Here is a 21,724-nt window from a genome sequence, read left to right as displayed (position 1 = left end):
ACCTCAGGATGAAGCCACCCACAGGGCACCTGCCTCCTTGCCCGGTTTAGTCCAGGTCCTGACAGCAGAGCCCAGGCCAGGGACTCCCGGAAATGTTTTATGGGGGGATGGGGTGCTCTCAGGGGAAGAGGGTGAGGGCAGAGAAGAACCTGGGCAGGGATGCTGGTTCGGCTGAAGGCCAGCCTGAGCCTGACTGCCCAGGGTGTGGCCCGCGGGCAGCAGAGGGAGCTGAGACCTGGTGGCAGCAGCCTGGCCATCGGTTGGCCAGTGACCGAGCCCTGCTCCTTGCAGCTGCAAAACAATTCCCCGCTGCCCATCAAGTTCTCCGTGCAGTTGGACAGCCTCTCCACCAGGAGCGGAGACCAGCACCGGCTGCCGCAGTTCCTGGCCTCCCCGGCCCAGAGGACGGAAGTCGTGGGTGAGCTTGGCCGGCTGGGGGTGTGACCGCTGCTGGGGAGGAGCCAGTCGAAGCGGGCGACTGTGCGGGGCGTGGGGGTGCGGGGCTGGGGGGCGCTGGGCGCTGCAGGGGGAGCCGGACCTGCCAGGCCGCCCTGCCCCCAGGCACGCAGAACTACAGCGGCCAGAGCGTGTTCAGCGTGGTCCCGGTGGAGGGCGTCATGGAGCCGGGCAGGGCGCAGGACTTCACCGTGACCTTCAGCCCGGACCACGAGAGCCTGTACTTCTCTGACCGGCTTCAGGTCATGCTCTTCGAAAAGGTGCGGCTCCAGGAGCCCAGCCTGGACCCCTGCTCCCGGCCCCACCCGCCGCGTCCGCATGTCTGAGGCCCTCGCCCTCCCCCGAACGGCCCCACATTGGAGGCCTGTTGCCTGGGGGCTCTGCGTCAGGTTGGGGGTCATGAGGTGGAGAGACCGGAGTCTCGGGTCCCACAGGCCTGCACCCCAGCACTGCCCACTCCCGGAGCCCCATTCGCAGGGTCGCGGACCGAGTCTGCTGTGCTCCTGCCCCCAGAAAATCTCCCACCAGATCCTCCTGAAGGGCGCGGCCCGCAAGCACACGATGTTTGTGGAGGGCGGAGACCCCCTGGATGTGCCTGTGGAGTCCCTGACCGTGATGCCTGCCTTCGACCCCCATCGCGGAGAGGGTGAGCCCTCTGAAGTGCTGGGAGCCCCGGTGGGGGCGGGGGCGACAGTAGGAGGACCACTCCTGCCCTGACGGCACCCTTGGCCCTGGGGGCCTGCGGGTAGGGCCGGCGTTCCTGGCCCATCCCCCAAAGCGGGCTGTCCTCGCCCAGCCCCGCCCACTATCCTTGCCTGACCCAGCAGCTCCCCCACTCGCTTGGTGGTACCCCCCTGCCCTGAGCCCCCAGCCAGGCCCTCCCTCTCCAGAAGCTGAGGAGCTGAAGCCCATCCTGGTAACCCTGGACTACGTCCAGCTGGGCACGGACACGCCGGCCCCGCCTGCCACCCGAGAACTGCAGGTGGGCTGCATCCGGACCACCCGGCTGTCCCCAAAGAAGGTGACCCCAGCACTTCCCTGGCCTGCCTGGCACCTCTGCACCCACCACTGCCTGGGCAACCCAGGCCCCTCCTGGCCTTGCCCCCCAGTAGGTGTGGGGTGGGCAGCCTGCTGGTCAGGGCTGAGAGGGCAGGTGCTGGGCTCCCTCATCCCCAGCCCCGCTGCCTCCCGGGAGCTGTGCCCGCCCACCTGCTGACAGCACCAATGCCTGCAGACTGTCGAGTTCAGCCTGGACGGCATCGCGTCCCTGCAGCACAAGGGCTTCACCATCGAGCCCTCCAAGGGCTTTGTGGAGCGCGGCCAGACCAAGACCATCAGTATCTCCTGGATGCCACCCATCGACTTTGATGTAAGTGCCTTGGACGGCGGCCAGGGAGCCTGCGAAAGCCACAGGCTGGGCAGGATGACAGCCCTGCCCCCACCGAGGGAGGGGACTGCGGGGGGGCCCTGGGCGGGTGAGGTGGGCAGCGCCGCGGCCAGAAAACATCTGTCCGCTGTGCCAGCTGACTGAGGGTCCCCCTCCTTCCCCGCCTCTCCCCTTCCAGCCGGACTACCCACTCATGGTGTCAGCCCTGCTGCAGCTCAGGGGGGACGTGAAGGAGACCTACAAAGTCCTCTTTGTAGCGCAGGTGGTGACCGGCCCCTGAGGCCACAGGAGTCTCTCCACGGAGCCCCCTTGGATCTTCCTGCCACATTCAAAGCCCTCCCCCGGTCTGTGGACCCAGCAGAGCCACCCAGGGGCCTGGGACCTGGACATCCCCTGCTGGGCAGCTTCAAAAGGGTGGCCCCCCGCATGGCCCCATGGCCGGGGCACCCCAGCTCCACAGGCACGGCCGCCTCCTGCTGCCCTGTGTCCAGTGAGTCCGGGGCCAAGGGCTCCTGTCCCAGCCCCACACTCAGAACCGGCAATGAGGCCAGTCCTGACCACAACCTGCTCCCAGCCTGAGCCCCTCGGAGCCCGCAGCCCCACCAGCACCCGCCCAGCCTTTCAAGGTCCTGGTGGGGGGAAGAGCTGCGCCCGCTGACCTGTCAATAAACCCTGTGTGAACCTGTGCATCCAGGCCTGCAGTGTGGGCCGCGGTGAGCCCTGGGGTGAGCCGTGAAGGAGAGATGGGGACAGAGTCCCCGGGGGGGCAGCCCCTGCTTCTCACCCCCACTCACAAGTCAGTCCATAAAACAGTGAACTAGGCCTGGAAGACGGGGGAGCATCCTGAGCCCTGGGGGAACAGCTGGGCGTGGCGGGGGGGAGGGGGGTGGCTTGCGGGGGCTGGAGTTGAGACCGGCCCACACCCAGAGAGGCCGGCGGGGAGGGAGGGGGGCGGCAGGCTCCAAAGCCCAGGCGGCCCCTTAGGCCCCCCTGCTCCTCCCAAGTTCCAGGGTCCCTGATGCCCCCAAGCAAGGAACGAGCAAACGTCGGGGACACGCCCTCACTGTGTCCTCCCTCACAGCCCAGCCAGGGCCCGGGGGACACCCAGCCCATGAGTTTGGTTTTCCACTTTTCTGAAGTGAGTCTGGGCTCAGCCTTCTGGGTCCTGACCAGCTCTTCAAGGGAGAAGCCCCCAACTCCCAGCCCATGAGACCCTGTTGGGAGCTCAGAATAATGCCTGCACCCAGCCCCTGCCTTCTGGAGAGTGGCAGGTTAGACACTGTCCCCACAAAGCCCACCCATCCGGGCCCCCTGTGTACAGCCCAGCACACCCAGCTGGCCCAAGCCACCCCCGTGCCTGCCCCCAGGCGAGCACACGCAGCCTTCCCAGGCAGGAGTGGAGGGCAAGGTGCATCTGGGGAATTTCCTGGGCACAGGCTTCAGGACACCAGCCTGGAGCCCTCACCCCACTTCCTCGGTGCCCTTGGTGCCTGGAAGTCTGCCATCTCCCTAACCTTGAGCCAGTGACAGGTGGCCACAGAGCAGCATTTTGCAGGTCAGTCTGGTAGGCAGACCCAGGTCCTTTCCTAGCCCTCACAGGGGCTGCTTTCTCACCAGGTGAGAAGAGAAGCCAGGGTCCTGCAGCCCAGGCCAGGCCCCAGAAGGAGGTCCTCCCTGCAGGGCACTACCCCTGCCTCCCCCCAGGCAGGCCCGCGGGAGGGGCAGGCCTCTCTCCTCTAAACCCTGGCCTGGCTCTCAGGGCTTAGAACCAGCGGGCCCTGGTACTCACTGCCCAAGGCCCTGCCTGCACTCCTGCCTGCTGGCTGGACCAGTGCCCATCCTCCTCCCTCCCACTCCTGAGCCGGGCCTCCAGAGCAGAATGGAGGAAGAGGGCGGCCAGGAGCCAAGCTCAGCCAGCCTGGCTGGAGCAGGGTGGGCAGGAGGGGCCCTGGGGGCCATGGTACAGCCTGGAAGTGCTGGACAGCTGCAGGACAGAGGCAGGACAGAGATCACGGAGCAGGTACCTGGCAGATCCAGGCATGAGAGAGCCTAGCCGAGGAGGCCCTGCCCTCAAGGAGCTGCAGTCACTTCCCCTCCAGTGGGGAGATGCTTGTGGAGTACGTCCTGAGTGCAATGAAGAAAAACACGACAGGGTAGCTTCTCCTCCCACCCTCCGCAGACAAGGCACACCACCCTGCACCTTGCCGTGCTGACCACCTCCCTTAGCCTGAGCGCCGGATGGCGGAGCGGAAGGCAGAGGGCAGCGAGCGCCCGCAGCGAGAGTGCACACTAAATGTAGTTGAACAGCGCGCTAGGAACGCCCCAGCGTCTTGACTGCTGCAACCCTTACCTTGAGCACCGGGGTGTGTGCGAGGCGTGGCCATGTGTGTCCTGGCCGCCACCCTCCGAGGCCACACCCTGTGCAGACCGGGCCACAACTGTTCAGGGTGCGCCCCGGTCCACCCCAAGCCCGACTGCAAGAAGCCAGCGGGGCGAGACCGTCCCCCACCCCGCGACCCTAGGCTGAGGAAACACAGAAGACGGACCTGCTGGGAGGGCCAAGAGGTGGGGCTTGTGGGCGTGGCTTGTGTGGGCGGGGCCCTGGAGCGGGGGAATCTAGGGCCTGCCCAGAGCCTGCGGGGGCGGGGCCGCTAAGGGGCGCGGCTAACCTTGGGCGGAGGGTTGGGGCGAGGCACATGGGCGGGGCTACAGGGCGAGCCCTCCAATGGACGCGGTCTCGGGGGCCGGGGTTTGCTCTAGGAGGGGCCTGGGGCGGGGCCTCCATAAAGCCTCGAGGCTAGTTGGCTCGCGCTTCCCGTCGGCGCTGAGCATGTTCGCTGGCACCCTAGGTGACCGCGGGCTCCTGCTGCTGCCGCCGCTCCTGCCGCTGCCGCAGGTGGGTCGCGGGGCGCTCGTGCACCGCGGGGCGGGTCGGCGCTCGGCGCGCCCTGGCCCGGGCTCACCCCTGTTCCCACAGGTGGCGCTGGGCTTCGCGGAAGGCAGCTGCGACCCCTCGGATCAGTAAGTGGTGGCGGGGAGGGAGGGAGCGGGGGCCTGGCCCCACCCTGGGGGAGGCTCGGGTGGGGCGGTCGGCCGGGCCCTGCCTCGCCTGCTCCAGGTGCCGCCGTCCCCGCAGGTGCCCGCCCCAGGCCCGCTGGAGCAGCCTGTGGCACGTGGGGTAAGTGGAGGCCGCGGCGCGCAGCTGGGTGCGACGGTTCTCCCCCGGGCCAGGCCCACCAGACCCCCACCCGGCCTGGTTCCACGGCCGAGGAGTCGCCAGCATTGTCCCCCTCCGGGGCCGCTGGCGGGAAGGCGCTGGGGCCCGCAGAGCCTGGCATGCCGACCCCAGCCTCCTCCCCCAGCACCAGGGGCGACCTCCTGCATGGGTCCTGCCTGAGTTCCCCATGGCTAGGGACACCCCCGGGGCCCTTGGCAGGACTTGCCCTGTAGCCTGCTTGCCCACCTCCCACTCCCTCGCTCCCCGCCCCTGTGGGAGGCCCCTGTGAACATGGTCATTGGTCTGGGCACAGGACTGTGCAGTCGGTCTGGGACAGTGTGTCCTGGGAGTAAGCCCAAGGCCACTTGTGGCCAGCCCTGGAGAGACAGCCAGCGCAGGCCAGCAGCAGGAGGCCAGGCCGGGCCAGCTCCTCAGGCCCAGCCCTGGCCAGGAGGAGGTCTCCGGCCTGGAGAGAGAGTCCCTGGTTGTCTTTTATCCTATCCATTGCCTTGTCTTGGGCAGCTGAGCTGTGACTGCCCCCAGGGAGCGGACGCCCAGTGGCCAGGGGTCAGTCCAGCGGCGGGTCTGGCTCCTCCCCGCCCAGGCTTATCCTGCTCACTGTCGTCCTGCTGCTGCTGTGTGGGGTCACGGCCAGCTGTGTCCGGTTCTGCTGTCTCCGGAAGCGGGCGCACGCCCAGCCACACCTGCCATCAGCACCTGAGCCTTGCGACCCGACAGCCATCCCCGCGGACAGTGACAGCCCCATGCACAGCACTGTGTCATGTGAGTGCCGGCAGACCTCACCCGGCGGCCCACCTGCCTGAAGGGGCGGCAGGGGACTGGTGAGGGCCAGACCCACCCATCCCCACAAACCCATTCTGGTTCCCTGCAGCCTACAGCTCCGTGCAGTACCCGCTGGGCATGCAGCTGCCCCTGCCCTTTGGGGAGCTGGACCTCGACTCTATGACCCCTCCCGCCTACAGCCTGTATGCCCCTGAGCTGCCGCCCTCCTACGAAGAGGCCGTCAAGATGGCTAAAACCAGACAGGAAGAGCCACCCCCCTCCCAGGAGACCAGCCCCCTTCCTGAGGCCTCATGCCTAGAGCCCCCTCCAGGGCCCCAGGAGTGGGGCCGCAATGCCCAACACCCCTGGCTGTAGCCCTGGTGCCCCCGGAAGGGGCAGGAAAGCTCTCCCGAGCCTCCCGATGCCATCAGCCACTCCGTGCTCACAGGGGACTGTGCAAGGGCACCCCAGCCCACCCTCACCATCCTTCCTCCCCCCAGGAAGGCCAGCCATCCGGCACATTGCTGCAGCCCTGGCCTCGTTGCTATGTAACGCTGGGCATCTGAGCCAGCCGGCCCTGTGTTGGCCACACACACACACACACACACACACACACACACTGCTACGTTCAGCCCTGGCCCCTGGCCCAGGCCCAGCAGGCCCTCAGCCCAGATGAGGCCCCACGGACCTAAGCCTCAGGGCTCAGGGCCTGCTGTGATGTCTACAGCTTTTTGGAGAGAGAATAAAGTTTCTATCTAAGTGATCTCCGTATGGAGGAAAGAGCTCCGGGAGGGGCCCTCGGGCAGCCGCCTCCCAGGGCAGGCAGGCAGTGTGAGTAGGTGGTCCTCAACCTATGCCCAGCCTGGCCTTCCGGCTGGTGTCTGGAGCCCAGAGCTGGGCTGTAGGCAGTGTCAGGTGTCCCACAGAAGTGATGGCCCAAGTGTGATGGGCAGCTCAGGAGAACCCTCTCCCTTCTCCAGACCCACAGCTTTGCATCCCCTTTTTCCAGCCTTGTGACAGTGAGGCACACACGAGTCTGGCTGGAGCGTTTATTGGCCATGGAGCTGGCATGGGGTGGATGGCAGGGTGGGCAGCAGGGTGATGGCAGCAGGCAGAGGGCTTCCCACGGCCGCAGTGGCTGCTCCTACCGGACCAGCTTGAAGGACTCCCCAGTCATCATGGCCACGAACTCTGAGAGCAGAGGGACAAGTCAGCAGCCTGGCCCGACCCGGCCGCCGGGCTCCCAGGCCCATCCCCCACTCACCCTCGTAGTCGATGGTCCCGTCCCCGTCCTTGTCGGCTTCCTTCATCATCTGCTCGGCCTCCACCTCGCTGAGGGGCTCGCCCGCACGCGTGAGCACGTACCTGCGGAGTCGGCACTGAGTGGCAGCCAGCGGGGGGCTCGCCACCCCCGCGCCCGGCCCGGGCCCTACTTGAGCGTGCCCCAGTCGATGTAGCCCTTGCCCTCCTTGTCGAAGATGCGGAAGGCCGCCCTGAGCTCACTCTCCTGGTTCTGGGCCTTCTCCCAGTACACGCCCATCAGTGCCAGGAAGCCCTCGCAGTTGAAGAACGCTTTCTCTGCAGGGAGCAAGCGGCGGGTGCCCGAGTGAGGGCGGCGAGCCCCTCCCCACTCACACCCAGCTGCCCCCGCCCCCCGGCTGCCCCTGGCCGGCCTCACTCCCTCTGTCCACGTCCTTGGCCATGGAGGCCAGCTCGCTCTTGGTGGGGTTGATGCCCAGCAGACTCACGAGCCGCTCAGCTCGTCCGTCTTCACCGCCCCGTTGCCCTCCTCGTCAAACATCTCAAAGACCCCCTCGTACTCCTTGATCTGCTCCGCCGTCAGGCGCTCCGTCTGTGGGGACACGGGCCCAGGCTCGCCAGGGGCCCCTCCACCCCTCAGTCCGGGGGAGGCTGGAGGCCCCAGGACACGAGGCCCAAGGCCCCCGGCCCCAGCCCAGAGCAGGCTTGAGGCCAGGCGGCACAGGGGTGGGTCGTGAGGGGGGAGCAGGGCTCCGCGAGGCCACTCAAAGGGGACGGCGCTCGAGGCAGGGGCAGGCCAGCCATGTGAGAGGGCAGAAGGGGCAGCGCTGGACAGCCAGTGAGGCCAGGGGAGGGACGCCATGGGCCAGCGTGGGGAGGAGCCTGACCTGGGGGCCAGGGTGAAGGCCCCAGCCTGTTCTGGAATCCCAGAGGGATAGTCCAGGGCCGGGCCACCCCTCCTGCCACCGTCCCGGCCGCTTTCCGAAAGGGCTGCTCCGGCCTGGCCCCCAGAGCAAGGGCGGCGCCAGTGGCTGGCAGGGCCCGGCCTCGGGCCCCCCACTCCGCGCTCTCCGCCCAGCCTCATTGGACGTCTTCCTCAGGTGCGCAGAGACCCTCCCACCTTTGGTCATGGCCCCAGCCTGATCCCCGTGTGCGAAGAGGCCTGCCCGTCCTCTCTCCCCCAGGCACTGCGCCCAGCTCCCGCGGGACCACCCAGCCCAGCCCACCGGGGGCTCTGCGGGGCGCCGGGAGCAGCCTTACCATGTCTGTGGCCGGCTGAGGGGACACTGCACGGTGGCGCTGGAGCTGCTGTGGGCAGAGTACAAGGGGCAGAGGGGGCGGCTGAGTTTTAGCGGGCCCAGCTGCCCGGGGTCCCTGGGGTCCAGATTCCAAGAGCCTTTTATGGCCAGGAGATACTGTCAGCCCTATTTTGGGACAGGTTGGCCCTTCCCCACGTGGCCCTTCCTGGCCTGAGCAGCCCCTCACCCCAGAGCTCCCTCTCTGACCCTGGGTCCCAGCCAAGGCCCCCCCTGGGCCACGGCAAGGATGGACATCGTGGGCCGGGGCAGGAGAGGGGCTGTTCCCTTCTCCCCAGTGAGCCCCTTCCCCCCACTGTGCAGTGGGAGGCCCCGCGGGCTGTCATCACTGCTTGGTGAGGGCTCTTGTTGACGGCCCTCCCTGGCCAGGTGTCACCCTCACATCCCCAAGGACCCAGGGCCCAGCATGGTGCCAGCACTTTGCAGACACCCTCTAAAGACAGGTTCAATAAACAAATGCACTGGGATCCCCCTCTGGCCACCCTGCACAGAAGGGGCTGGGGGTCCACAGTTCCAGGAGAAGACAGCTGGCCACGAGCTAGGGGCGAGAGGAGGCAGAGCAGACAGGACCAGGGGGCCGGACTGGCCATGGGGAGGCCAAGCCAGGTGTCCTCTGGGCGGTCAGGGGCTATTCAAAGGGAAACCTGACCCCCTTCCGCTCAGAAGAGCAAAGCTGGCTCCTGAGGGAGCCCCGTGGCCTGGCTGTTTAGTAACAAGACGCCACCGCAGCACACACACCCCTGCCTATGTGTGCTCAGCCCTCGGACACACACACCCGCCGCCACCCCGACCTGGGGCAGTGGCTCCGGCTCCCGACACCAGGCCCAGGTCCCGGTGCTCCCGTCGGGGCAGTGACCTGCTGGCCTGGCCACGGCACTCGGAGGTCTGTGATTACAAGCTGGGGCGGAGGGGGCTCCTTCCATCCCCCCTCCAGCTCCTGCCCCCAGCGATAGTCACAGACAGGCCCCCACTAGTTCCCTTCACCCCTGTGCATGGCCCCCAGCGTCACGCACGCCGACACACATCTGCCTCGGCCCCATGACCACCTGACGGATCTGAGCAGGCGAGGTATGCCCTGTACCCCACCGGCCTGGCTGGCCCTCAGCCTGCCAGAATATGGAAGCCACAGGGACATTTCCTGCTGAGGCCCAGGACAGCTGCTGAGGCCGCAAGATTTGTGCTGACGGGGACAAAATGGCTCCAGCGGGCACCGGGCCAGCGGCCCCGGGCCGGGATGGAAGAAGAAGCCGGCTCTGGGCACCCTACCTTTGTCCTGGCTGCTCCGGGCCGTGGCTTCAGGCTTTGTGACCGTGAGAAAAGACTTTCCCACCCCTTCCCTCAAAAATCCCCAGACCATTTCAAGGAAACTAGTCGCATCTATACGCCCGGACCACAGCTGGAGAAGAAGAAGGCTGGTGCGGGCTGCCGCACGACGGCAGTGGGGCAGGGAGTGCGGGGGGGGCAAGGGCCTGCGGAGAAGGAGGGCGTGAGGGTCAGTTTTGCATCCCGTTGGCCAGGCTACAAGCCCAGGTGTTTGCCCAAACGCTAGTCTAGGTGTTGCTGTGAAGGTGTGTTTTTTCATACATGTATTGATTACAGTGGTGAAATTAGCGTAAAATATTACTCAGAAAAGGGAACTAACATATACTGAACATCTGTTATGAACCACAATCTTTTCTTTTGTTCTTTTTTGTATTGTTTGTGGTACAAAGCACATAACATAAAATTAACCATCTTAACCATTTTTAAGTGTTCAGTAGCAGTTCAGTAGCGTAAACTATACGGGCCTTGTTAGGCAGTAGATCTCCAGAACTTTCCACCTTCCCAAACCGAAACTCTGTCCCCATTAAACACTCACTCCCCAGCCCGACACCCACCCTCCTGCTTTTCTGTCTACGGATTTGACTCCCCTAGGGACCTCGTATGAGTGGCATCGGACGGTATTTGTCCTTTTGTGTCTGGCTTATTTCACTCAGCATCATGTCCTCTAGGTGCATCCGTGTTTTAGCAGGTGTCAGAATTTCTTTCTTAAGGTTGAATAATATTTCATTGGATGAACAGACCACGTTTTGTTTATCCATCAATCTATGGACATTTAGGTTGCTTCCACCTCTTGGCTACTGTGAATAATGCTGCAGTGAACGTGGGGGTCATGAAGGGATTTTTCCATGTGATTAACATGGAAATGTGTAGATCTGAGTAAAGCAGATGACCCTGATAATGTGGGTGGGTCTCATCCGAAGAGCGGAAGGCCTTAAGAGAAAAGCCTGAGGTCGCCAGGAAGAAGGAGTCCTGCTGTACACCACCTCTGGCCCTGAGCTGCAGCCTCGGCTCCTCCCTGGGTCTCTAGCTGCTGGACAAGCCACAACCACATGAGCCAGTTCCTTAAAATAAGTCAGTCTCCCTCCCTCCCGCTCTCTCCCATTGGTCTGTTTCTCTGCAGAGCCCTAATCAGGTCAGAGGGTGACAAGGGCGGGACCCAGGAAGGCCAGAGCAGTGGGCTGCCAGCACCCGGGCATCTGTGCGTGGGCCCCCAGGGCCGCCCTAGCCCACGGCAGGGCACGCAGTGTGTTCTCCAGACGGGTCTGGACGGAACCATGGGCTCTCCTAAGAGAACGGCTGAACTCGCAGACTGAAACCCCAGGCCAGGGGGAGGGGAAAGTTCGTGTGCGCGGCAGGGAGGCCCCAGCCCCTCCCTCAGTGCCCCATTCCCCTCACACGGGGCAGACCAGTCATCCCCTCCCGGAGAAGAGAAGACACCCACAGACACTGCCACTGGGGGTCCCCAGTAAGAAGATACTGCAAGCCCCACACCTCCGGGGGGGCCTCAGGTGCAGACCCAGCTCACCGACCCCTGTGGCCCCATGTGGGACACTCTGAAGGGTGCTCGTTCCAGAGCCTGTTGGCTGGCCCGAGGCTTCTTACAGGGCAGCTGGACTTTACCCCTAGCCCACGGCCTGTACCCCGGACCCCACCTCGGGGGCTGCTTCCGGACAACCCAGGGTGCAACCAGATGGGCTTTGGAGATGGGTCCCTCGCTGCCCAGATGCCACAAGGCGCCAGGCGTGGGGATTGTCCCTGCGGTGGGTCACACTGGAAGGGGATGAGAGGCCCAGTGGCTGCTGCCCACACACGATGCTCCACACAAAGTCACCAAGGTGGAGGGTGGGTCAGGAGTGGGGACTTGAAAGCCGGGGTGAGCGTGTGAGTGTGTGTGTGAGCGTGGGAGTGGGTGTGAGTGCGGGTGTGAGTGTGAGCGTGAGTGTGGGTGGGGGTGTTAGCGTGGGTGTGGGCATTGGTGTGAGTGTGAACGTGGGTGTGAGCGTGGGTGTGGGTGTGAACATGGGTGTGACCGTGGGTTGGGTGTGACAGTGGGAGTGGGTGTGAGTGTGGGTGTGAACGCCGGGTGTTATTGTGCTGAGCGCTGGGTCTCTGGTTGCCTACAGGTCTCTGCTCCCCGACAGTGGAGGGCAGAGAACCGCAGTCCCAAGCCCAGGACTTGAGTGTCAGAGTGGCTGACCTTCAATGACACCTGTTGCCCATCAAAGTCAAGCCCTGGTGGGACAGCAGGGGCCTTGACATGTGGGCGGGACGTCCGGGTGGGTGACGCCAACTCCTCTGGAATTCTGGCCTTCAGGTCCTGCTCGGCTCTCCCTGTGAAGGGCTGGGCCCAGAACTGCCACCCCAGGGGAGCACAGTGGATAGACCTCGCCCCAACTGGAGCCAACATTTGTCCCCCTCAGGCCCCCCTCCCGCCGTGGCCACTAGGCCGACAACCCAGGTAAGCTGCAGCTGACCCTGCTGAGAACAAGCTGGGCCTGACATGGGTGGACAGAGGGACCTGGTGGCAGTGCTGGCAGGAATCAGGCGAGCACGGCTGGGCTGGGGGCTCCCTCGAGGGGCTGGAGCATGGCGGGGCGGGGGGTGGGTAGGCACGGAGCTTCTCAGACCCCTCCCTTCTTCCCGCAGCCTCCGCCTGAGGTTCACTCGGCCAGCTGGGGCGGCCACGTGGGGGCTGACACCTGGGTTCTGCCGCAGCCCCCCAGCCTCCTCGCTCGCGGGTGACGGGGCTGCACTGTGACACAGTCTTCCCAGGTCCCGGTGGACTGAGCCCCCTGCCCAAAGCCCCTGCCCAGCTCTGGGACTGCCCCCTTCTGTCCCGTCTTACTTCCTGCGCCCACGGAAAGGCTGCGTGCCCCCATCTTGAGCCGTTGTCACAGGGCCTGCTTGGGGGCAGCTCAGCCTGGATAAGGGGTGTCAAAGAAACCCAAACCCTGGACCACCAGCCATGGAAGAGGGGAGGGATGCAAGTGTAAGATCCGGTAGTGTTCAGGAAATGGCCAGGGCTAGTGATTGAGATTAAAATGTAATGTGGGGGGCTTCCCTGGTGGCGCAGTGGTTGAGAATCTGCCTGCTAATGCAGGGGACACGGGTTCGAGCCCTGGTCTGGGAGGATCCCACATGCTGTGGAGCACTGGGCCCGTGAACCACAACTGCTGAGCCTGCGCGTCTGGAGCCTGTGCTCTGCAACAAGAGAGGCCGCGATAGTGAGAGGCCCGCGCACCGCGATGAAGAGTGGCCCCCGCTTGCTGCAGCTAGAGAAAGCCCTAGCACAGAAACGAAGACCCAACATAGCAATCAATCAATCAATCAATCAATCAATCTTAAAAAAAAAAAAAATGTAATGTGGGGACTTCCCTGGTGGCGCAGTGGTTAAGAATCCGCCTGCCAATGCAGGGGACACGGGTTCGAGCCCTGGTCTGGGGAAGACCCCACGTGCCGCAGAGCAACTAAGCCCATGCGCCACAGCTACTGAGCCTGCGCTCTAGAGCCCGTGAGCCACAACTACTGAGCCCACGTGCTGCAACTACTGAAGCCCGAGTGCCTAGAGCCCGAGCTCCTCAATAAGAGAAGCCACCGCAATGAGAAGCCTGCGCACCGCAACGAAGAGTAGCCCCCACTCGCCGCCTCTAGAGAAAGCCCATGCGCAGCAACGAAGACCCAACGCAGCCAAAAATAAACAAATAAATAAATTTATTTGTTTAAAAAAGTAATGTGAAACTCTTAAGATAACCACTAAAAGACTAGAAATAGGTTGTATAACTTCCACATCTGTGGAAGGAAAAAAGACTAAAGAAAATGTAATGAACCTAATAGAATATAGGAAGGGAGAAGGAAGCATAAGAAAGGCAGCATAGGGGGGCATTCCCTGGCGGTCCAGTGGTTAAGACTCTGTTCTCTCACTACCAAGGGCATAGATTCAATCCCTGGTCAGGGAACTAAGGTCCGGCAAGCTGCACAGTGTAGCCAAAAATTAAAAATAAAAATAAAAAATAAAAGAAAGGCAGCATAGCTAGGAAGCAGAAAGTAACATAATAAAGGTAAACCCGGGACTTCCCTGGTGGTACAGTGGCTAAGACCCCATGCTCCCAATGCCGGGGCCCGGATTGGATCCCTGGTCAGGGAACTAGATCCCACGTGCATGCTGCAACTAAGAAGTCCGCATGCCGCAACTAAGGAGCCCACGTGCCGCAACTAAGGAGCAGGTGAGCTGCAACTAAGGAGCTTACCTGCCACAACTAAGACCCAGCGCAACCAAATAAATAAATAATTTTTTTTAATTAAAAAAAAATAAAGGTAAACCCAGGTAGGGGGAGGAGGAGTTGGAGGAAGGCAGTCAAAGGGTAGAAACTTCCAGTTATAAGAAAAATAAGTACTATGGATGTAATGTACAACGTGATAAATGTAATTAACACTGTATGTTATATATGAAAGTCGGTAAGAGGGTAAATCCTGAGTTCCCATCACAAGGAAAAAATTTTTTTCTATTTCTTTAATTTTGTACCTATACGAGATGACAGATGTTCACCAAACTTATTGTGGTGATCAGTTCATGACGCATGTACGTCAAGTCATTATGCTGTGCACCTTAAACTTATACAGTGCTGTACGTGAGTTATACCTCAATAAAATTAGAAGAATAAAGAATGTAAACCCAGCCACCTGACAGAGTTTCCAGGGGCCCAAGCTGGAACAATGTGAGAAAGAAAATAAGTCAAGTCGTATTGGGTTATAACCAAAGTATAAGGTAAATATCATTGTGCATTAAAGCACACCATCAACAGAGAGAAAAGGCAACCCACAGGATGGGAGAAGATATTTGCAAATCTTATATCTGATAAGGGATTAATATCCAGAAAATGTAAAGAACTCCTACAATTCAACACCAAAATTAAACAACCTAATTCAAAAAATGGGCAAAGAACTTGATAGACCTTTCTCCAAAGAAGAAACACACATGGCCAACAAGCACCTGACAAGATGCTCAGCGTCACTGATCATCAGGGAATGCAAATCAACAGCACAGCAAGACACCACCTCACACCCATCAGGATGGCCACTATCAGAAAACAGAAAACAAGAAGTGCTGGTGAGTGCTCACTTCGGCAGCACAGATACTAAAATTGGAACAATACAGAGAAAATTAGCATGGCCCCTGCGCAAGGATGACACACAAATTTGTGAAGCATTCCATATTTTTAAAAAAGAAGTGTTGGTGAGGATGTGGAAAAATTGGAACCCTTGTGCACTGTTGGTGGGAATGTAGACTGGTGGAAGGCAGTACAGAGGTTCCTAGAAAAAGTAGGCATAGAATTACCATGTGACCCAGCAATTGCAGTTCTGGGCCTATTCCCCAAAGAATCGAAAGCAGGGCCTCGAACACATATTTGCATACCCGTGTTCATAGCAGTGTTATTCACAGGAGTTAAAAAGTAGAAAAAAACCCAAATGTCCGTCAGTGGATAGTTGGATAAACAAAACGTGGTGTGTGTGTGTGTGTGTGTGTGTGTGTGTGTGTGCGTGTGTGTATATATATATACATGATGGTTAATATTATGTGTCCACTTGGCTAGGCTAAGGGCACCCAGATAGCTGGGTGTGACTGGGATAGTGTGTCTGGAGGAGACTGGTGTTGAATCTGAACACAAGTAAGAAAGATTGCCCTCCCCAGTGCAGGTGGGCATCATCCAATCTGTTGAGGGCCCAGGTAGAACAAAAAGGCAGAGGACAAGCTAATTGTCTCTTTGCCTGATCTGGGACATTCATCCTTTCCTACCCTCGGACATCAGCGCTCCTGGTTCTCAGCCTTCAGACTCAGACTGAATTACACCACTGGCTTCCTGTGCCTGCAGCTTGCAGACAGCAGATCTTCTCCGCCTTCATAATCACATGTCAATTTCTATAATAAATCTCCCCATCTTATACCTCAATTAATAAATAAATAAAAAATTAAAATCTCATCTCTATATATTTTACATATATATTTTTTAAAATTTATTAATTTATTTATTTTTGGCTGAGTTGGGTCTTTGTTGCTGAGCGCGGGCTTTCTCTAGTTGCGGCGAGCGGGGGCTACTCTTCGTTGCGGTGCACGGGCTTCTCATTGCGGTGGCTTCTCTTGTTGCAGAGCACAGGCTCTAGGCGTGCGGGCTTCAGTAGTTGTGGCTTCCGGGCTCTAGAGAGCAGGCTCAGTAGTTGTGGTGCACAGGCTTAGTTGCTCTGTGGCATGTGGGATCTTCCCAGACCAGGGGTCAAACCTGTGTCCCCTGCAATTGGCAGGCGGATTCTTAACCACTGTGCCACCAGGGAAGCCCTACATATATTTGTTATATTATATATATAATTGATTTCTCTGGAGAACCCTAATACAATATACAATGGAATTATTATTAGCCAGCCTTAAAAAGGAAGGAAATTCTAACACCTAATACAACATGGATGAACCTTGAGGACATCGTGCTTAGTGAAATAAGCCAGTTATAAAAAGACAAATACCGAATGATTCCATTTATATACCATCCCTAAAGTAGTCAAATTAATAGAGACAGAAAGTAGAATGGCTGTTGCCAGGGGCTGGGGTAGGGGGTGGGGAGTTAGTGTTTAATGGGGACAGAGTTTCAGTTTTACAAGATGAGAAAGTTCTGGAGACAGATAGTAGTGATAGTTGCACAACAATGTGAATGTGCTAATGTCACTGAGCTGTGCACTTAAAACAATTAAAATGGTAAATTTTATGTTATGTGTATAACCACAATAAAAATAAATATGTATCCATGAGTCCATATTGATACAAATGACAGAATAAATAAATAAATGGAAGAGTCAAATATTCCATACAGAAGAATTCCAAATAATTTATGTAGATGTTCTACCTTCAACGAAGGGAGCACAACCCCCCACTTCTTAATCATGGATGGCCAATACTGACTTCCTTCCAATGAGCAGAGAATGGAAAGGCTCACCGCCCAGTGACCAGGGCCAGGGTCACAGTGGTGAGCCATGTTGAGGGCATTCACCCTTGACATTTGCAACGAGAAGGGCACTGTACCTCTCTGAAACCCACAACCCCACCAGACAAATCCCAACAGAGGAACAGGCTACAGGATGTCCTGACCAGCACTCAAAACCATCAAGGTCACCGAAGACAAGGAAAGTCTGAGAAACTGCCACAGCCAGTAGGCGCCCAGGGAGAACAACTAAATTTACTGTGGGATCCTGGAACAGAAAGAGGATGTTAGGTAAAAACTAAGTAGATCTGGGGCTTCCCCGGTGGCTCAGTGGTTAAGAATCCGCCTGACAGTGCGGGGGACACGGGTTTGAGCCCTGGTCCGGGAGGATCCCACATGCCGCGGAGCAACTGAGCCCATGTGCCATAACTGCTGAGCCTGCGCTCTGGAGTCCGCGAGCCACAACACTGAGCCCGCGTGCCGAGAGCCCATGCTCCTCAACAAGAGAGGCCACTGCAATGAGAGGCCCGCACGTCACAGCGAACAGCAGCCCCCACTCGCCGCAACTAGAGAAAGCCCACGAGCAGCAACGAAGACCCAATGCAGCCAAAAATAATAAATAAAATTATTAAAAAAAAAAAAACTAAGTAGATCTGAATAAAGTGTAGACTATAGTTAATAATGTATCAATATCGGGTTATTAATTGTAGCAAGTGTACTGTACTAATGTAGTTCCTCATAATAGAGGAAACCGACCGTGAAGTGAAGTGCATGGAAACTCTCCAGAAGTCTCAGCAATTTCTCTGAAAATCTACAGCGATTCGAAAAATAAAGTTTATTTTAAAAAAGAAATCCAGGGACTTCCCTGGCTGTCCATTGGTTAAGACTCCGCGCCTCCAATTAAGGGGGACTGGGTTCCCTGGTCAAGGAACTAGATCCCACATGCCGCAACTAAGACCCAGAGCAGCCTAAATAAATAAATATTTTTTAAAAAAGAATAAATCCAAATACACCAGTAATCGAAATAATGCCATTTAAAACAATGGCCACTTTAAAAGCGATTGAATTGCCTAGATGGATAAAAACAAAGTCCGGATGCTCCCTGTCCACAGACACAGCCTACAGAAAGCCTGGCCCTCCCGGCCCCCAGAGCCCCGCCCCCCTGCGCCCAGTGCCCCACGCGCTCGCTGGGTCTGGGGTAGCAGCCTCAGAACATCCTTTTCTAGCAACCCTGCATTGCTCTAAAAATAGATCATTTATTGATCCACAAAGAAATAGCAACACTAAAGATGAGCCTCAAACTGATCACCTTCTCCAACTACCGAGATTTCGATTAATTTCGAAATCAAGATCAGAGGAAACAACTAAGAACTGAAAAGGGTTGTTTCCGCGAAGAGCGGGAGGGGGGCGCTGCGAGTTACTAGCCCTGAAAACTATGGACTGTTTTAGCAAAATCACAAGCCTGTCTGGGAACAGGTCGCCGTGGCCCTCCGGGGTCTTCGTGGGGAGTGCCAGCCCGCCAGCCCACCCGGGTGGGCGGAGCCCAAGGCTGAGCCTCTCAAGTCCCGGCCCAGTTCCCGACGCTCGGCCCCGCCCCCGCCCTGTCCCCCGGCTCTGCCCTCGGTCCCGCCCCCGGCCAGTCACTAGGCCCCGCCCCTGCCTTTCTCCAGGCCCCGCCCCCGCCCCTTCACCGTCACCTAGCTCTGCCCTCGGCCCCGCCCCATCCCCGGCCCGGAAGCACCGCTTCGGGCGGCCACTCCGCGCGTGTGCACCAGGCGGCGCTCGCGGGCCGCGCGGCGCTCAGACGGGCAGCGCTGCTGGGCGGGCACCAGCGTTTGAGGGCGGCCCTCCTGGGCTTGGAGCTGGGCAGGGTCGTCTTCCCAAGCTTCCTGCCCGGCCACTCTCCATCCCTTCTTTCAAAATCCTGCCCTCGAAGCCTCACTCTTGGGTTCCCTCAATTGTTAGCACAAAAATAGGCATAAGTATTCATTTCATTCACCTGTAAGTCGGTGAAGGGCCAGCCTGCCGCGGGGTAGGGGGCAGGGGAGCGGGGGGCAGGGTGCCGACCGGGAAAAGTGGAGCCACCGCTCGCCTTGGGCCGACCCCTGACCGAGGGTTCAGACCCCCGGAGAAGCACCCCCGTCCCCAGGCAGCCCTTTGCACCAGGCAGACCCCCACCCCGCCTTTACACAAGGGCAGGTGGTGGGCCCTGAACCTCGTCGTCCTGAGACCCTGGCCAGCCGTGCTCAGGAGCTCGGGCCCACTGCTCTGCTCTGCTGCCGTGTGACCCAGTGTGGCCCCTGCTCTGCCAGGCCCCAGGCTGACCCTGGCATCCCTGAACCCCCTGCTCCCATGCAGGGCTCAGGGGCTCCTCCTTCCTTGTCCTCTTCAGTCTTGTTTGAATGTGACACCAGCAAGGTCATTTTGTCCAAAAGCTAAAAGAGGTTTTGAAAATGCAGCAAGAGCCTCAGACCTCTCTGGTTCCAGTGGGCCCAGCGGCCAGAGGGCGGCAGGAGCCTGCAGGTCTGTCCTGCACCAAGGGGACAGGTTGGAGAAGGTGAGCCCGCCCCTGGCTGGCCTCTCCGCAGAGCCTGGCCTTGGGGGCAGCACCCATGGGCCTCGCACAGGGTGGTTTGGGGGCGGGGCAGGGGCGGGGCAAGTATGGCCCTGGCCTCAGCAGTGCCCCCAGTGGTGCCCAGTGAGGTTGACCCACGGCCCCTCATACTCGCAGACTCTGTGGGGGCTTCCTCCCCATGATCTGTCTCAAAGGTCTGGGCACCTCAGTGCCCAGGGGCTGCTGGAGGGACAATAAGACAGGACAGACAGGCCCTTAGAAGTCTGATTTGCAGGCTGAGCCATCCCCCGGGAACCCCAGAGCAGGCCTGGGCATGAGCATGGGGCATCTGCCCAGGGGAATGTATCGGGGCCCAGCGGGGCCCAGATGGACGTCACAGCGAGAGCTCCAGGGCCCCAGCTCCAGGTAGCACCCCTCCACGTGCCCAGCCAGGCCTGCTGGTTTCCAAAACACCCAGCGCCTGTCGGCCTGGCCGCCCCAGGAGGGACAGCTGGGGGCCAGCACATGCTCCGTGCTTGGCCTGCACCCCCGCTGCCTGGGGTCCCAGCGCACCACTTCCTCTCCCCCCTCCTTGAGCCCCACGCCTGCGGGTCTCCAACACCACCCCCAGGGACTCCACCGGCTCCAGGCCCGCGGGCCTCATACCTGCCTCTCATTACCCCTTCCAGGCACCACTTGCATCACCTCCCAGGTGGCTGGTGGGCTGGGCCTTCAGGGACAGGATTCTTCACAAACAGCCCTCAGGCCCCAGGGCCCCTCCCAAGGGGAGGAGAGCTGCATCCTCAGGATCAAGGTCCCATGGCTGAGGACTGCAGGACTGAGACGCCGGGGGCCTGGAGGTGGGGTGCTGCAGGGGGCGTGGGGGCCTGGGTGGCCCTGCAGAGGGTGCATGCCGTCCCCCCACCCCGTGCCTGCCCCTGGGCACGGGCAGTGGTGCCCAGCCTGAGTGTAAGCACAGGACCCAGTGACCCCCCTTGCCGTCCCTGCTGGCCCAGCCCACACCGAACTGCCCCCACAGACACCCGGGGACCCACCACCGCTTCAGAAGTCAGCCTGGGGGCTCTGGGTGCCGGGGATGCCCCTGGGTCCTAGCAAGCTGTTCCCTGGCAGTTCCGTCGGCCTGATGGGCTGGACTCATGCCTGGGGCGAGGGGCAGCTGGCCTGGGCGAAGCCAGACTCGGTGGGAAGGAGGATGGGAAGGGGAGGAAGGGGAGACCAGGTGAGGGGTGGGCCCCCCTCCAGGCTGAACAGTGTCCCCAGGTGCCCAATGGGAGTAAGGGGGCCTCCAGGGAACCAGAGCCCCGCCCATTCTACTGACTGCTGGCTGTGCTGCCTTTCCTCTCACCAGCTCCAGGCTCTGCCTTGGCTGAGGAGGGCTCTCTGCTTCCCCGGGCAAAACCAGTAAATAAGAACGTGCTGTCAAGAAGTGGAAGAGGGGGCGGGGGGCGGGGCAGTGCCAGGAAGGGCACCCATCCTTCTGAGGTGCCCCCAGGCCCAGCAGTCAAGGCCTCCCCCTTCACTGTAGCCCTCTCCTGCCTCCTGGCTGTGTTCACATGTACCATCCCCCAGGCCACCTCTGGGACCCTGTAGCTCCCTGGTCCCTGCCTGGGACCCCACCCCATGCTGGTCCCTGCCACCCTGGCCACACAAACCTGTTGCCTGCAAAGTTCCCGCCTCTATCTGGGGTTCTCCTGCCGCTCTCTCCTCACCCCCTTCCCCAGTGGGGGGACGTTGGCAGCCCTGGACATCCTCAGCTACCCATGCTCCCCCATGGCCCCTCACTGGCCCACGGCTCTCCACGCCCATTGCAGGTCTGCTTCTCGGCCAACATCTACAAGCATCTTGGGTTAGAAAGGTCCAGGACACAGCACATTCTCCCCCTACCCCACCGGAACTGCCCTCCCCAGCTGCCCCTCCCATCCTCCCAGCTTGCTCACAGTTTAGCTGTGTGGACAGACACCCTGATGTCACCCCTGACTCCTCCGTGCCTTCTCCCCTGAACCACCACAAGCCCCATCACACTCCAGATACCTGGCCCCGTCCAGCCTGCCAGCACTGCGCTGCCCTCCACAGGCTCACCCGCCCTCAGGCAACCAGGGGGTCTCACCCCTGCTCAGACCCCCCAGTGGTCCCCATCACCTCCCAACAGGACCTGCCCTCCTCACTGCCACAGGACCTGAGCAAGCTGACCACTGCCCAGGGCAGAAGGACTGAGCCACCACCACGGTCTCCTCCCAGAACTTACATTTTTAAGAAGTAGCTGATAAATGCCAATGGCCTTTTTTTTTTTTGCCATTGAAGAAAATTCATTCCTCAAATTCATACGGAATTGCAAAGGACTCTGAATAGCCAAAACGATCTTAAAAAATAAGACCAGAGTCAGAGGACTCAAACTTCCCAATTTAAAACTTATTACAAAGTTACAGTGATCAAAACAATGTG

General features: G+C 60.2%; 3 protein-coding genes and 1 non-coding gene across 4 annotated transcripts in view; 3 read left to right on the top strand and 1 right to left on the bottom strand.

The window, feature by feature from the left end:
- The window catches only part of CFAP74 (cilia and flagella associated protein 74), an 82,203-nt gene extending 79,671 nt beyond the window's left edge, over positions 1-2,532 (top strand). Inside the window, exons 35-40 of the mRNA XM_059893942.1 lie at positions 292-418; positions 562-716; positions 970-1,102; positions 1,347-1,477; positions 1,691-1,825; positions 2,022-2,532. Of these exons, the coding sequence (XP_059749925.1) occupies positions 292-418; positions 562-716; positions 970-1,102; positions 1,347-1,477; positions 1,691-1,825; positions 2,022-2,123 (783 nt within the window). The 3' untranslated portion in view covers positions 2,124-2,532. The remainder of the gene's footprint in view (positions 1-291; positions 419-561; positions 717-969; positions 1,103-1,346; positions 1,478-1,690; positions 1,826-2,021) is intronic.
- A 1,268-nt stretch (positions 2,533-3,800) lies between these two features.
- TMEM52 (transmembrane protein 52) lies at positions 3,801-6,316 on the top strand. Its single transcript, XM_059893934.1, has 6 exons — positions 3,801-3,863; positions 4,070-4,125; positions 4,604-4,739; positions 4,821-4,864; positions 5,665-5,843; positions 5,953-6,316. Exons 1-6 carry the CDS (start codon positions 3,801-3,803, stop codon positions 6,216-6,218), a joined length of 744 nt encoding a protein of 247 aa, XP_059749917.1. The 3' UTR covers positions 6,219-6,316.
- Positions 6,317-6,919: 603 nt separating this feature from the next.
- On the bottom strand, positions 6,920-7,965 carry CALML6 (calmodulin like 6). Its single transcript, XM_059899739.1, is given in 7 exon segments — positions 6,920-7,034; positions 7,108-7,208; positions 7,277-7,421; positions 7,522-7,602; positions 7,605-7,794; positions 7,797-7,919; positions 7,921-7,965. Coding segments are annotated over 7 exon segments (732 nt in total). The 3' UTR covers positions 6,920-6,987.
- A 6,888-nt stretch (positions 7,966-14,853) lies between these two features.
- LOC132355164 (U6 spliceosomal RNA) lies at positions 14,854-14,960 on the top strand. The gene has a single exon (XR_009499548.1). It is a non-coding gene; the product is annotated as a U6 spliceosomal RNA (small nuclear RNA).
- Positions 14,961-21,724: the final 6,764 nt, after the last annotated feature.

This window comes from Balaenoptera ricei, chromosome 1 (genome assembly GCF_028023285.1).
Source record: "Balaenoptera ricei isolate mBalRic1 chromosome 1, mBalRic1.hap2, whole genome shotgun sequence".
In the NCBI taxonomy this organism is placed as follows: domain Eukaryota; kingdom Metazoa; phylum Chordata; class Mammalia; order Artiodactyla; family Balaenopteridae; genus Balaenoptera; species Balaenoptera ricei.
Note: the sequence above shows the minus strand (reverse complement) of the source record. Positions and strands in the feature narration are given on the sequence as shown.